This window comes from Oryzias melastigma, linkage group LG4 (assembly GCF_002922805.2).
Source record: "Oryzias melastigma strain HK-1 linkage group LG4, ASM292280v2, whole genome shotgun sequence".
NCBI classification, from domain to species: domain Eukaryota; kingdom Metazoa; phylum Chordata; class Actinopteri; order Beloniformes; family Adrianichthyidae; genus Oryzias; species Oryzias melastigma.
This window is the reverse complement of record NC_050515.1, coordinates 29,116,566-29,131,732: the sequence shown is the minus strand read 5'-3', so window position 1 is coordinate 29,131,732 and position 15,167 is coordinate 29,116,566. Positions and strand designations below refer to the sequence as shown.

Genomic DNA, 15,167 nt, shown 5'->3' with positions numbered 1-15,167 from the left:
TACTACGTCATGTTGGTCACTGGAACACCAACATGGTATAACTTCCATCTACTTTATGACATGCTTCCGGTTCACACACATGTAACCCAGAGGAATGGAGAAGTGTTACGGTTACATTTTAAAGAAGAATGAAGACGTGCAGAGAAACTTCAGAGGAATCAAAGCTGATGGTTATGAAAAAGAGAAGTGGAGGCTAGGACATTGGTGAACAACTGGATGGTGTGAATCCAAGGAAAACAAGCACATGTGTAACATTTGCTTTGGGGATGTTTCATAGAACAGAGAAGTTCAGATGGAGCTGCATCCTGTCTTTGTAGATCTAGAGAACGTCTAGGACCGGATCCAGAGAGATAAGCTGTGGTTCGAATGAGAAGTACGATGGAGTTGTTGGGGACATGCATGAGAGCCGGAGGATAGTGGTGAGATGTACACCTGCTTATTGTAAGTGTGACAGAGGAGTTAAGGGTGGAGGTTGAACTACCCCAAAGACCACCTTTGCGGTCCTTCTTTTTGCTGTGCTGATGGACAGACTGACAGGAATCTCTGTGGATCCGGATGTTTGCAGATGACATTGTGATCTGTTGTAAGAGCAGGGAGCAGGTGGACAAACATCTAGAGAGGTGGAGATCTCTGGAAAGGAGAGGAATGACTGTCAGTTGTCAGAGTGTCAGCTGTCAGAGTGTAAATGAGAGGAACTCCAGAAGAACAGTGAGGTTACAGGGAGCAGAGCAGAGGAGAAGAAACCCTATTTAATTCATAGGGTCACAGTCCAAAACAACAGAGAGCGCAGGAAAAATGTGGGGGGGAATCTGCAAACAGGTTGGAACAGGTGGAGGAAGGTTCAAGGTGTGATGTGTAACTAAAGAGTGTCATCAGGAATCAAAGGAAAGGAGTAGAGGATTTGTTGAAAGCAGACATTCTGGTTTAGAGACTGATGCAGAAACAGGAAGCAGAGATGAAGATGTTGAGGTTGTCTTTGTGAGAAACCAGGATGGATCAGGAATGAATTAATCATAGGATCAGATCATGGTAGATGGTCTGGAGATCAGTGTAGGAAAGCAGATGGAGATGTTTGGACACTGAGAGGAGGAACAGTTGATGAAAGGATGATGAAGTAGAGGAGGACACAGAATAGAGGGTAGATGGAGGATGAAGTTTTGCTGTCTCACCCCCTAAAGGGAGCACCTGGTTAAACTGCAGAGTATTTGTAATCATACAGGTCAAAGAAATGTCTCAACATAATTAGGTCAATAATGTCCACCTCAGGGCTGCACGGTGGCGCAGTGGTTAGAGCTCTTGCCTCACAGCGAGAAGGCCCCGAGCTGGTTACAGATGAGCTTGCTAGCATGCTACAATGGAGCTCGCTAGCATGCAACAGCAGAGCTTGCTAGCTCGCTACTGGGGAGGTTGCTAGCTCAATACAACAGAGCTTGCTAGCCTGATACAGGGGAGATTGTTAACTTTCAACATAGGAGCTCACTAGCTCGGTACATATGTGCTTTCAAGCATGCTAGAATGGAGCTTGCTAGCATGCTACAGAGAGGCTGGCTAGGATGCTACAGAGAAGCTTGCTAGATCAATACAACTGAGCTCGCAATAGAGGAGCTCACTGGCTCACTACCACGGAGCTTGATAGCATGCTACGCTGTGCACCGGGCACCTGGCTAGCATAGCGAGCCTACCCACTGAGTGTCCACTTTAGCTAATGTGGGCAAACACAGGTGGGGCCACCACAGAAGTTGTGGACAAACCCATTTGCAGCCCACATTTTCTGGCCACTTTTAAACCACATTTAGCCCAGCTGGACTTGCTGGCTGGGTCTTTTCTAGCTTAAAGATGAAAATCTTCTATAATTACAACAACGTTTGCAAAAAAGAGCAGAAACAAGGCACCAAGATTTGTATCATTTAGCCAAGTTATGGCTTATTTGTTCTGTAACTACATACGTATTTAAAAACAAACTTTTTCTTATTATGAAAAAACTTTAATGATTTTTTCATAGAGATAATCAACACCAACAACACATCTTTCCATTCATTTTATTTATTCTCCTCTAGTCGTGCTGGAGCCTCAGTAACTTGATGTGTGAATTCATTAAAAGTAAACAGAAAAGCACAAAAAAGTCACTGTGAATAAAAAATATCCAGATCTCCTTTTTAAAAGCTTCACATAAATAATTCTGTTGATGAACAGTGTGAACTGTTTTTTTCTGAAGATGTATGCAAAAGGCTGTTTTTTATTTTATTAAAAGCAATGTGTTTGAAAAGGTAAAGTCAGCACTACATGGGGGGAAACAGAAAATGTTTAAAGACTGACACGTCCTTATTTCATCCAGAATAATGCTAATGGGAGCTAAAAAGGTTTTCCTGCCTCTTCTTCAAAACCTGAATGTTAGTTGAGATTCTGTTTCTCTGCGCTTCTATTCATGGAGATAATTTAGCAACTTCTTGTGCTGTACAGTGTGCCTAACACAATAACTTAGGGGAAATTATGGTAATCACGCTCTAACTGGCTACATAAGAGATCACCTCACTGCTTCAGCACATTAAGTTCTCAAAGGTGTGTAAACCCTTAATAAACCACATCACTCCCTCCTGTCCTACTTACGATTAACATGCATTTGGAAATGTACACGACTTGGAAAATCTGACACTGGCTCTAGGGAGCACTTTAATCAGAGGCAATTATATCTGCTCGCACTGATGAAGTGCGGCTGCTCTGCTCTACTCTATCATTAAGAAGATTGAAGAGTGTTTTTAAGACAGTTGCATTGTTGTATTGCTGTTAAATACAATATTTCATTTCAGCATTTCTCATATATACCAAACCATCATGGAAGAACATTGTATGGGTTTGTACACTGCGTGACCATGGAAATCCCAGCTGTGCTTTGCTAACAGGACTGGGCCTCAATCTGAGGCTGGACAGACTGTCTCTTCGGGCAGAGGATCTTGGAGAAAGCCCGTCTGAAGCTAGTGTGGCACAGAGGGTACAGGAACGGGTTGATGGCTGAGTTCAGCCACAGAAGCCAGAAGGTCATCTCATACCAGTAGTTTGCCACACATTCGCCGCTACAGGCGGCACGGATGATCATCAGCAGTGTGTATGGAGCCCAGCAGATCCCAAAGATGCAGACGATGATGGCCAAAGATTTGGCAATCTTTTTATCTCTAGAAAGACGAGACCCTGGAGTTCTACGGCCGGGTGGCATGCAGGAGGCCGTCTGCTGGAACAGCCGGGAGTTTTTCCTGTGAGGGGAGAACTTCTCCCTCTGCACAAAGATCTGACTGGTGTCAGGACAGCCACTGGAAGAGGGGGACAGGACGTCCTCGTCCTCTATGACCGCAGAGATGGCTGCAGGCTCGCTGGACGTCACTTTACGAGTCTTAACAAAAAACACTGACCAGCCTCCTCCATCTTTGCGTCTTTTAGGTTTCCTTGGAGGCTCGGGCTCGTCTTCAGCACAGGCGTTCCAGTTCTTATTCCTCTGGTGGATATTCAGGTAGATGCTGAGGTTAAAGAAAGCCACGGACACAAACGGAGTGAAGAACTCAAACGTAGAAGCGCTGAGCAGGAAGTACCAGGTGAAGTAGAATTCCGCGTAGCATTCGTGGGCTGGTACGATGCTCTGACCCACTATTGCCTCCCAGAAGATGATGGCAGGACCATAGAGGAAGAAGGCCAGCACCCACACAGCCACCATCTTCAGCACGGCTTGGCGGGTCATGTTCCTCTGAGCTCGGTATTTGACCTGTGTGGACAGAGAGGAGGAGGGTGAGTCACGGCGACCCTCCATGAACAAGAAGCTGCTTCAACATCAGGGTTTGTGACATCTGAACCAAACGCAGCTGCAGGCGCAGCGGCAGGCTGACTTCAGAGTCTCCCTTCAAACCCAGCTTCTGCTGTATTGTATCAGAGCAGCAGAGATGCTGTAAATAAAACCCACTCGTGACGCACTTATTCCACACTGTGTGACTAAGAGAGAGCAGGGGAATGTTGGGCTGAGAGCCACATTCACCGAGGAAACATGAGTATGAAAGAGACATCTGGTTTCTCACCCTCATCCTCGCTGCATTTGAGCTTCACCTCCTCTCCGTGTGAACCATCATCTGAGTTCTGCTGCTCTTCTTCTGTTCTAGTCTTCACCTTGTTGCTCCAGCTGCGTTTGTCACTGTGACTCACTGATGTGGGTAACTATGACAAAAATCCACCATAGATGATGAGCTCTCTTTACAGGATCATGTGCACGGTTCACTCTCTCCACAGTATGGAGTTTGCTTTTCTATAAATGACAGCCACCATGCTCTCTGCTGGCTTGAAAGGAAGAATGAAGAGAGCTAATGAGAGCCGTCATTCAGAACCAGATCAAAGCATCCTGAGCATTAAGGTTGTTGTTGTATCGCTCAAAGAATTCAGCACAGGAGAAATTATTTTCCTTTAAATGGCGCATCCAAAGGCTCTAATGAATTTATCATAACATGTCACACAAAAAGAAATACGTTCATTCCAGTGCTGCATCCAAACTGTCAGATCTTTGTGTTTTCATGAATAATTCTGTGAACAGGTCCTGACTAAAAGAAAGGGTTGATTGGATTGAAGATACATTCTGACAACTCCTTTAAGCACTTCTCAATTCAGCTGCAGTTCAGTTTAGTTACTCACAAATGTCAGGTTCTAAAAAAAAAAAAAGATGAGTAAAAGAAACATTTTGTCTTTTAGGCTTTTTGTTTATTGCTTATAGTCTTCTCTTTTAAAGCTTCAAGCTTTCTTCTAACCAACCAATGCAATTCCATTATAAACAGTCAAGCAGTTTGAATGATCAGAACTTGATTGAAACCATTTCAGCAAAGCTTTATGGTAGTTCAAATGTTCTGTTCAAGTAAAGAAGAAATACATTTGTATTCAGACATGTTCATGTTAGATAATTCATATTTGCTTCACAAACTGGGATTAAAGTGTAGAAAATTGGGATCTATAAATGTTAAAAAAAGGTTGAACAGTTTTCTTACCTGTGATTCACTATGTATTAAATGGCCAGTTTCATGCAAAATCAATGTTTTGAGCTTTTAAGTGTATTCTACTGTTAAGTCCTTATTATAAAATCCCCAAAGCAGTATTTTGATCCGTTCACGCAGTTCTGGGTAATCCTCTAAAAACCTGCACTCTGAGTTCCAGCCCTCCCATACCCCAGTGACCAGAAGGTTCTCTCATTGTGATGTCACAGAGTGAGAACAGCCCCTCCAGGAAGAACAGCTCCGCCCCCAGGCTAACATAAAGACAAACACAATCTACAAAGTTAGCAGTGATCAGCATAACACTTTCATTTTATAAGTACACAATTATATAAAATCGATCTTTGTGAAAGTTTGGATGTTGTTTGTTTGCAGATGAAATGCAGACATGCTGCCGAAGACGGCTCTAGACAGGGTGTCAAACTCAATCACGCAGGGGGGCAAAATCCTAAACACACCTTAGGTCGTGGGCCGAACAGGATAAATGTTTATTGAACACTCTAAAACAACATTTTTAAAACTTTAAAACTGTAACTTTTTAACATAACTATGAACTAGATATATTACCTAATACATATTGGCCTAATTATGTTGATTACCTGTGATAATGCTAGTGTGAATGCTGTAAGCTGAATTTGGCCGCTAAAGATGCTAGTGCTGATAGCTGAAGGTACAAGTTAAAAATAAGCGCAAGATAACATCCGTCCATTAATAACAATAAAATAAAATGATCTGGAGGGCCGGATAGAATTATCCAGAGGGCCGGATCTGGCCCCTGGGCCTTGACTTTGACACATGTGGTCTAGGATGATGTCAGGAAATGAGGGGAACCCACAAGGAGTGAAAGGTGGAGCCTCAGAGATGGAGGTAGGAAAAGAGTTCACAAAAATGACTCATAAGTCATTATTAATTTGTTTTTTAGTGTTCCAAAGGTAATATACGATCATTTATACGGATATAGTTGATCATTTATACGGATATAGTTCACTCTGAAGGATTTAAGAAATCATGGTATGACCCTTTAAATGAAAAATGTTTCCTGCACAGCTACACCATTCCACAGTGTAGCTATGAGTGCAGTGGTACTGTGGAACAGACAGACAGATGTAAACAGCGTGTCTTTATGAAGCAGGTGCTCATCCTCGGCAGCATCATTAAGACTGAGCACTTCATTCGAGGAATCCACTGACTGGATCTAATCCCATAATTTCAGCCTGTCGGTCTGGCCTCTGACTTCCTCAGTGGCTCCATAATCCAGCTCAGTCATTTTGTAAACCATGTTTCCAAATGTCAGATTTAGCCTTTCGTCCCACAAAGCTCAAAGTTTTTCTTTTAGCTTGTGGTGCCTCCAACATTTCTGTTCAACATTTCACTCATTTGTGTCATTCTTTGTCTTTACTGTGTAATGAATTCTCCAGGCAAAGTTCTCACTGATTACTGGAGCTGCCGTTCTGTGCCAAAGCACTGAATCAATTAGTTTTCAATTTACGACTACAGCATTCAATTCATGATCAATTAATTATTGACATTTTATTCAAAATAATTTTTATTTGGTTATGCAAAACGCTTTTCACGTGACTTTAGTTATAAACTGGATGGAACTTTCCTGAATAAAAGGATCAGATCTTGCATAAAACTGAAAGAAGTTCTGACTAAAAAAGGACTTTAAAGGAACACATTATTTAAAGAATCAAAATGAGTACATTTATCAATTTACCAACCTTTGTTTTAACACTGCCTGTGAAGCATTATCAAATAGAGAAATTGAGGTTAATGCTCTGCAGTAGATGTGGATCACTTCACAGTTTTAATGTTTGATTACCTTCAAAAAGTCCAACATTAATGATCACGTGTCATAAATGGCTCTGAGGCCAACCACCATCATGTGAAGTATCACACGTATTGTGATGGTGGGTCGTCTGTCCTCCTGCTCCTGGTCGTGGACTGCAGTTCTGCTTCATCTGGACTATGGACTTAATCATCACTCGTCCCTCAGCTCTATATGAATGAACTCTACTCATATATGCAGTTTTAGCAGCTAACTTTTCTTTAACCGTTCTGGTATCGCCTGTCCGTCCTGGGATGGGATCTCTCCCTCATGTGGGAATCCCTAAGGTTTCTTCTTTTTTTCCTGACTCAGGTTTTTTTAGGAGTTTTTCCTTACCGCGAGGGAGGGTCTAAGGGCAGGGATGACCGTTCTTTATAGTCTGTTTAGTTTTTACCTATTGTGCATATTTTATGACTCCATCTGTGCATCTGTAAAAACTACAGGCATGAAGCCCAATGAGGCAAATTGAATTTGTGATATTGGGCTATATAAATAAAATTGAATTGAATTGAATTGAATTGATGCTCAGACTGCTCTTTCAAAATAAAACTGCTCATCTTTCAGCTGGCCACCAGGAGAGGATGTCCCGATTCATTCTTCTTCTACACATTTGTGTGTCCAGACAGGAAGCTCTCTCATTTGTGGTGTTCCTGCACCAACTGCAGATTTTTGAATTTTAAAGCGGCAGACTTACCAAACACTATCTCTTAAATAAAACCCTTTTTTGGATGGACTATTTTGTGTCTGTGTTCAACAGCCTTCATAATTCTCCTCCAACCACCATGTCTGTCATCCCTCTGTCCATGAAGCTTGGTGAGGCCACACTGAGACTTCACAATAATCTGGAAACTGCATCAGCTCTTCATCTCTAAAGTCATCTGTGAAAAAAGCATTTTTTCAGTTTTTCAGCTACAGTGAGTGAATGAATGAATGAATGAATGAATGAATGAATGAATGAATGAATGAATGAATGAATGAGTGAATGAATGAATGAATGGTTTATTTCAAGCAATCAGGTCATAATACATGAAATAACATATCACATAATAAATCACAGATTGATCGCTTAAAAGGAGTGGAAGGAAGTGAATTTATATAATCCCACCCTGACTTGACCATTTTCTCTACATGAATTATCAATATCCGGTTCAGGACTTAATATCAAATGCTAATACCCTACAATCATAGATTCAGGTTATTCAGGATCTTTAAGATCAGTGATGTAATGAAATTTCAAACATTCACAGACAAGTCATTAATATTAATCAGTACCTTCTTCTTCTTTTCCTTTGGGCTTTTCCCTTCAGGGGTCGCCACAGCGAATCAGTTTCCTCCATCTAAGCCTGTCTTCAGCATCCTCCACTCTAACACCAGCCACCTTCATGTCTTCATTCACTGCATCCATAAACCTCCTCTTTGGTCTTCCTCTAGACCTCTTTCCTGGCAGCTCTAGACTCAGCATCCTTCTACCAATATATTCACTGTCTCTCCTCTGAACATGTCCAAACCATCTCAGTCTGGCCTCTCTGACTTTATCTCCAAAACCTCTAACATGTGCTGTCCCTCTGATGTATTCATTCCTGATCCTATCCATCCTGGTCACTCCCAAAGAGAACCTCAGCATCTTCATCTCTGCTACCTCCAGCTCTGCTTCCTGTCTTTTCTTCAGTCCCACTGTTTCTAGTCCAAACAACATGGCTGGTCTCACCACAGTCTTGTACACCTTTCCTTTCAATATATTAATCAATACCAAAAATCAAAATATACTCAGACGATTATCATCAAGAAAAACATCATCCACATCAATCAATACCAGCAGTCCAAGCATATTCAGACCATCGTCACCAGAGAAAATCCCCAACCAGCATCAGAAATCCAGAGTATAACAGATGATTATCTATGATCATCTGAATATATCCCAGAGCTCCAGCACTGATCAATACAAATGACTTTCCCAGATGATAATCATTATCAGGAAGAAAAATCATCCATATGTAATGCAAAAAAATTCAAAATATTCTCATTAAAAAAGACATTTTGTGCAAATTGTATCATTATTATCATTATTCGGTCACAGCTAATTTTGGATGATTGGAGCTGATTTTAATTATCAAACAGTGTTTGGGTTAAAATTATGATTTTTTTGTCCCATAACCACCATCATTACATTGCCTTAAACGAACACATGAAACCCCTTGAGGCCCTGCTTTGTGTCTAATTCTTGACAGAGATGAAGTCAAGTCATTTGAAGAATTGAAATCAGAATTCAATCTTGAAAATAGGGATTTGTTTAGACATCTGCAACTACTTCTTTTTTATAATTCAAATGGTAAACAAGGAATTACACCTAAAGGTAAGAGTCTGGTTACAGTTACAGTACAGAATCCTACAGAAGACTACCAAACAAGACTGTTTCTAAAGCCAAATGATAACACTGTCAGCCAAATGGGATGAATGGGAAAAAGAATTCAATATTAAACTATTGGAAAATGATTGGCTTGACTTGTGTAAAACACAACAAATATCAACCAGATAAAGTAGATGAAAGGAATTCCGATGAAAAATAATACTCAGACTCTTCATAACACCACAGAACTGCTGGGAAAACCAAAATATTGCTAGAGACAGTGTGGACATGTAAATGCTAATCACCTTGCTAACCACCTTTTTTGGCTCTGTAAAACGATATTCAAGGATAGTGTCATTAAAACAATAGAAGGTATACTGGGCTACATAATACCCAAAGATCTTCAAATCTTTTTACTGGGACTGCTACCCAAAAGTGAACCGATATCTTTTCAAAGTACTAACGATTGCTTGTAAAAAAACTATTACAAGGAACTGGCTTAAACCCGACCCCCCTACAGATGTCCAGTGGCTTCAAATTATGGACGAAATTCACCAGATGGAAAAGCTCACCTTCTTTTTACATCTTCAAAGACATTTATTTTCAAGATGCTGGAGAAAATGAACTGCTTTCAAACATAGAGAAGCATGATTGTTTATGAAATTTGAGTATCTAAATCAAGTCTACAGGTTCATGTTCTACTGTTTGTTTTGCAAGACGGTGCCTTGCATCCATGTGTTTGTGATCAATGTTTGTTACAAAAGGAAAATCTGAGAATAAAATAAATAAAAAAGCCCTAAGCCCACAAGCAGTCTGAGACCACAAACCAATTAATGAGCCAATTACAACAAAGCTTCATTTCTGCAGCAGAGAACTGGCAGCTTATCAAAAACCTCTCTGGTAGTGAAAAGGATGATGGACCCATCCATTTCTGAACACACTTAATCCCTTTCAGGGTCACCAGATGGCTGGAGCCTATCCCTCCATGGGCAGATATTCTGCAGGGTCACATAAAGTCTTTGTATATGGAATCGCTGATTAACTGCACATAAACTGTCATGTTACTGCATTAAAGTACATTTCAATTACGTCCAAAGGAAAGAAGGATTTTCACAGGAACCCTGCTGGCAGAGACTTATCAGGTCTGCTCTCTGCTATGATCTGATCCAACACAATCTCACATTATTTGAGAGAAGTTGACGAGGGCATTAAAGACATTTCCATCTCACCTCTATGCAGGCTGGAATGTCACAGGAACATCTTTTGAGCCGGAGCTCCTATTTCAGGAACTCTACCAATGACGTGTGCAGAGGTGAGGGGGGAGGAGTTGAGCCCCAATGCTTGATGAAACAGGTAAAAAAGCTCGGGGTCAGTCAGGTGTATTTCTCCAACTGCATATGTATGTTTTGATGAAACAAATGTTCATTTAGTCTTTTTACTCCCATTGAAAGCGGATGTCACACCGAGGAGTAAAATGCAGCTTTTCAGGACTGAGACGCGTTCAACACCAGCTTGTGGGAGTTTCCTGAATGGATGTCGGAGTGAATTCTCCAGGGACCACATTGCTTCTTTTGTGGTGGAAAGGGGAGCATAACATGGCCGCGCCGTTTCTTTCACCACAAATGCTTTCATGGTGTGTTTGCAAACATTTGGAAGTTTCCATTCATGTTCAAGAGAAGCAGAGAGAAAAAATCTGGATGATTGCAACTTCATTTTTTCACTTTCTTTGAAGGGCTTGACATTAATAATCAATTGTTTTATTTATCAGAGCTCTGTCTCTGCTCTCTGATCAGTGGCTAAAGAAAGTTGGAACAAAATACTGTAAAAAGTGAAATATTGGATCAAAAGCTCTATAATTTGTCCACATTTAGAAATTTACGTTTTTTTTAATCAATTTACATTATTGAGTTGAATAAACCATCAAACCAGATTTTGAAATTCATGAAAACAAATAAATTATATGTAAAAAATACAGATCTTTTGTTAATTGATCCATTGCTTTTTTCAGTGTGGTCCATTTGAACCAGATTACTGAGTGAACCGCTCAATAAAATGATTGAATAATCTTAACTTTATGAACATACATCTATGGGGTTCGGCTGAATGTGCGTGATCCTCGGACCTAATGAAGTTACACAGAGGGAAAGTCTCAGCGTGGCCTCTTCACACTCCACCAAGAGACTCCTGGGCTTCTGTGTTTACGTGTGCGCGTGCACGTCTGTACTTACTGCTCTCGTGACAGAGAGGAAGCGGTCATAACTGATGAGGACGATGTTGAAGACCGAGGCGGTGCACAGCAGGTAATCCATGACCAGCCACACTTTGCAGAGACCCTTCCCCAGCATCCACCTGCCGGTCAGGTTGTAAGGGATGTACACCGGGATGCAGAAGGCACCTGAAACACACACGCACGCACTGCATGATCCAACACCCCCAGCATCGACACCCCCCGCCCGGATTTGACACCTATTCCATATGCAATTACTGAACAACTTAAGGAGCCCGCAGAGACCGGGGAACGTGAGGGGGAGGACATGGATGGTTTCCCTTCAACGCTTGACGTGCGCTGAAAATGACAGTTGCAGGCGGGAGAGGCGTGAGTGGCCGAACACAGTGATCCTATAGTTACGCGTGCCCGTGCGTAAAAACGGACATGAATGAAGCGAGATTCTGATCATCAAACTCAAGACTATCTGACGTCAAGAAATAAGAATGAGATTGAAATAAAAGCGATTAGAGAAAACTAAACACCTGAAAAATCTGAATTTAAACAAAGTAACGCGGCAGGGACAAAGCAAAAACAGGAGAAAAACTCACCCACGAGAAAATCTGAAATGGCGAGATTCAGAAAGAAGTAGTTGCTTTGAATTCTTAGCGTTTTATCCACAACAAAAGCCATGATGACCAGCGCGTTCCCAGCAACCACAACAATGACCAGGGTCACCATGAGCACCGACAGGATCACCACCAGGTAGCCGGGGAACACGGTCCCAGCCTCCGTCACTGCAGGCGTCAAGTTCCCGCTGAAGTTGGACTCCAGGATGTGCGCGCCCATACTTAATCTGCGACCCGAATCATTGTAGCTTTCCTTCATAGTAGGCTGTGAAAGCTGCGCTCAGATCCAGCACAGCATCCGCGCGTTCCGCTCCACTCCAAGCAGGTGAGGAATGAAGACCTGAGGCTGGATGGAGGAAGACACTTCCCCCAAATCTCTCATTTTCCTTAAAAGCAGCCGTAAGCACGCACGACTCAAGAGTTCAGTCCGAAATCTGCTTCCTTTCCTGCACTGACTGTAAATCCTGCGGGTGCTCTCCACCTTTGGACTTTCCGCCGCCTGACGCGCGTGCGGGCTCTGCGGGCGCAGCTGAGCGCGGTGGATTTTGTCCCCCCGCGTCAACCCTCACACACGACTAAGATATCCGGTCAAAGTTTCCAAGCAAAGCTTCTCGTCGGGGTAAAGCAGACGGCTCATGATGCCTTCAAACGGCAGCAGCATGTCACCAGCAGCTATCAGGTCGCCTTTTGCCTAAAATCCCTAAAATACTGCAATTACAAAATACCGCATTACATTCTAAATAAATAATGGATTAGTCATTCAATTGAAGCCAAATGATATTTCTAAATAGAAAACAACAACAACAACCCATTAAGCCAACATGATGCTGAGTCCAGCTTTTATTTTGAAAACATGAAAAATCCCAGTCTTTCATTTGAACTGCCGTTTAACTGACGTGTGAAACCTTAGACTGCTGAGAGCCAAACATGCAGCCACGACTCCAATTAATTCAAACAGAAAACAAGGGACAGAATAAAGGAATGTGATGAAAGAAAGAAACACGCCGGCTCTCTGAAACTCGGACTCCGATCCTGCTAATTACTGCAACCAAAAATGAGGGAATGTTTGCGCGGAGCTTCAGAGGCTCCTCATCCAAACGTGTGCGCGCGAGGGATCAGCAGCAACACGTGGCGTTTTCTCCTCTGCTCAGAGGCTCCTCTTCATCCACTGCAGCTCATACATCAGAGGGACGCTTCAAATCCTGCGTCTGTGTCACCACCAGGTTAAGAGCAGGAACGCTTCCGCCCACGCTGGAGCCGGGGTATATGAGGGGACCAGGTGAAGCTGAGCTGAGGGATGGGGTGGTGCATGGGGCAGGTGAAGCTGAGCAGGTGAAGCTGAGCTGAGGGATGGGATGGTGCATGGGGCAGGTGAAGCTGAGCTGAGGGATGGGGTGGTGCATGGGGCAGGTGAAGCTGAGCTGAGGGATGGGGTGGTGCATGGGGCAGGTGAAGCTGAGGGGCGCTTCTGATGAAATGCATTCTGGTGTAACTGTCGATAACTTACAATGTCACAAACGTCTTCCTTTCTCTGCAACCTGGAAAGCTCAACATGTCAATGTGCAAAATTATACAGTGTAGACCACATGTGTCAAAGTTAAGGCCTGGAGGGCCGGATTGTGGGGTGAGGTTAGTTGTTAGTTAGTTAGATTTTGTCTTATTCTGTTGCACTAATTTAGCACATTCTCAATAAGAAACGCATGTATTTCAAAATTATATTAAAATGAAATATAATAAATTAAAAAGTCCCAGAAAATCAAATAAAAACCAAACACAAACATCTGGAACATTAAACAGGATCTGCTGAGGTGAGAAGAATAACTGTTATTATGAGTGACATTAACAGAATAACTTACATTTATTATGCGTTACATCAGGCTTTAAAAGACAATACAATACTTGTAGCCACCTAACAAGTCTGTACAAGAAATCACAGCTGAATATAGGAAAGGAAAAATATATTAGAACAATATTTCTAATTGAACATGAGATTAAAAAAATACTTTCTACTTGGGGAGTATCTGTGCTTTTGTCAATTCTATACCAATCCTCTGTCAAATTTATCTACTTCACTAAAATAAATATTTTGCTCTTGGAAATGTTTTTTAACAGCTGCCATTTATTTTTGATTTTTATCAAAACTGTTTATGTTTCTCCAAAAAACAGAAATTTATTGGTAATTTACTTTTTATATTTTAAGATTCATATGATAAATTATCTAGTTGTTTATCCTGTAGCACCGCTTAGATCATTTTTGTACTCTTACTACTCATGTGTGCAATGTGTCTTGTAAAATCTCCAGAAAATAAAACAAACTCCACCCTGTAGGAGGCGCTGTGTTAGAAATGCCTGGGTCCTGAGAATGCGGTCCTGAGAGCGTGGTCCTGAGAACGTTGTTGGGTCTCCGGGCCTGCAGGTACACCCTTCTCACAAGAGCAGCAGCTGTCCCGCACAGGAGACAGCCGCTCCGTAACGGACTCGCCGGTGCCGTCAGGGGACGATTGTACGGCAAGCCAAAGAGATCTAAAATGACCAGGAAAAGCGAGCACGGCGGCGTCACGGTTTATAGATAACAATTATTATTTTAAATAATTAAATGTTCCCACAGCTAGTTTTGATAAAACAATTAATACCAAAAAATCATTTTACTGTTTTATTTATTAATTAATTTGGACATTGGGGGGGTGTGATGAGAACATTTGTATTTTAAGGGGAACTCCAGATAGATTTGGTATTTTTAACACTTTTTAAACACTCTGTTCTCTCAATTTTTGTAGATTTGGTCGCAAGACATGCAAATGTAATCAGAGACTACATGTTTTAGCATTTTGTTTGTGTTCAAAGTTTAAAGATGTTTTATTTTAATAAATAGGCCTCAATGAGCAAATGTTCTGATGTTGCAAATATAAATATTGTGTGTGTGAAGTACTTTACATGCTTATAGGACATATGATTTGAAGTGTTTCCAAAAATGGATTTAGCTTTTATTTTGTAGATTTTTCTGTTTTTCTTTTTTTTTTTAAACTTTTTACTGATCCAAAAAATCATCTGAACTTTGACCCTAAAACCATGACACCGTGAAGGTAAAAGCTTGAAACTTAGTTTGCATTATTTTATTGTGCTGTATTTAATTTATTATTACTAT

General features: G+C 41.6%; 1 protein-coding gene across 1 annotated transcript; it reads right to left on the bottom strand.

The window, feature by feature from the left end:
• Nucleotides 1-2,025: 2,025 nt before the first annotated feature.
• LOC112136758 (histamine H3 receptor) lies at nucleotides 2,026-14,700 on the bottom strand. The gene is made up of 3 exons (XM_024258649.2): nucleotides 12,005-14,700; nucleotides 11,416-11,582; nucleotides 2,026-3,751 (listed from the first exon to the last, which is right to left on the bottom strand). The coding sequence occupies exons 1-3, from the start codon at nucleotides 12,279-12,281 to the stop codon at nucleotides 2,894-2,896; spliced, it is 1,302 nt and encodes a 433-aa protein (XP_024114417.1). The 5' UTR covers nucleotides 12,282-14,700; the 3' UTR covers nucleotides 2,026-2,893.
• Between the last annotated feature and the right edge of the window lie 467 nt (nucleotides 14,701-15,167).

Coding starts and splice junctions, on each gene's coding strand:
- LOC112136758 (XM_024258649.2), bottom strand. CDS start 12,281: ATGAAGGAAAGCTACAATGATTCGGGTCGCAGATTAAGTATGGGCGCG. Junction 11,583..12,004: donor CATTTCAGATTTTCTCGTGG/GTGAGTTTTTCT, acceptor TGTGTGTTTCAG/GTGCCTTCTGCATCCCGGTG. Junction 3,752..11,415: donor TCCTCTCTGTCACGAGAGCA/GTAAGTACAGAC, acceptor CTGTCCACACAG/GTCAAATACCGAGCTCAGAG.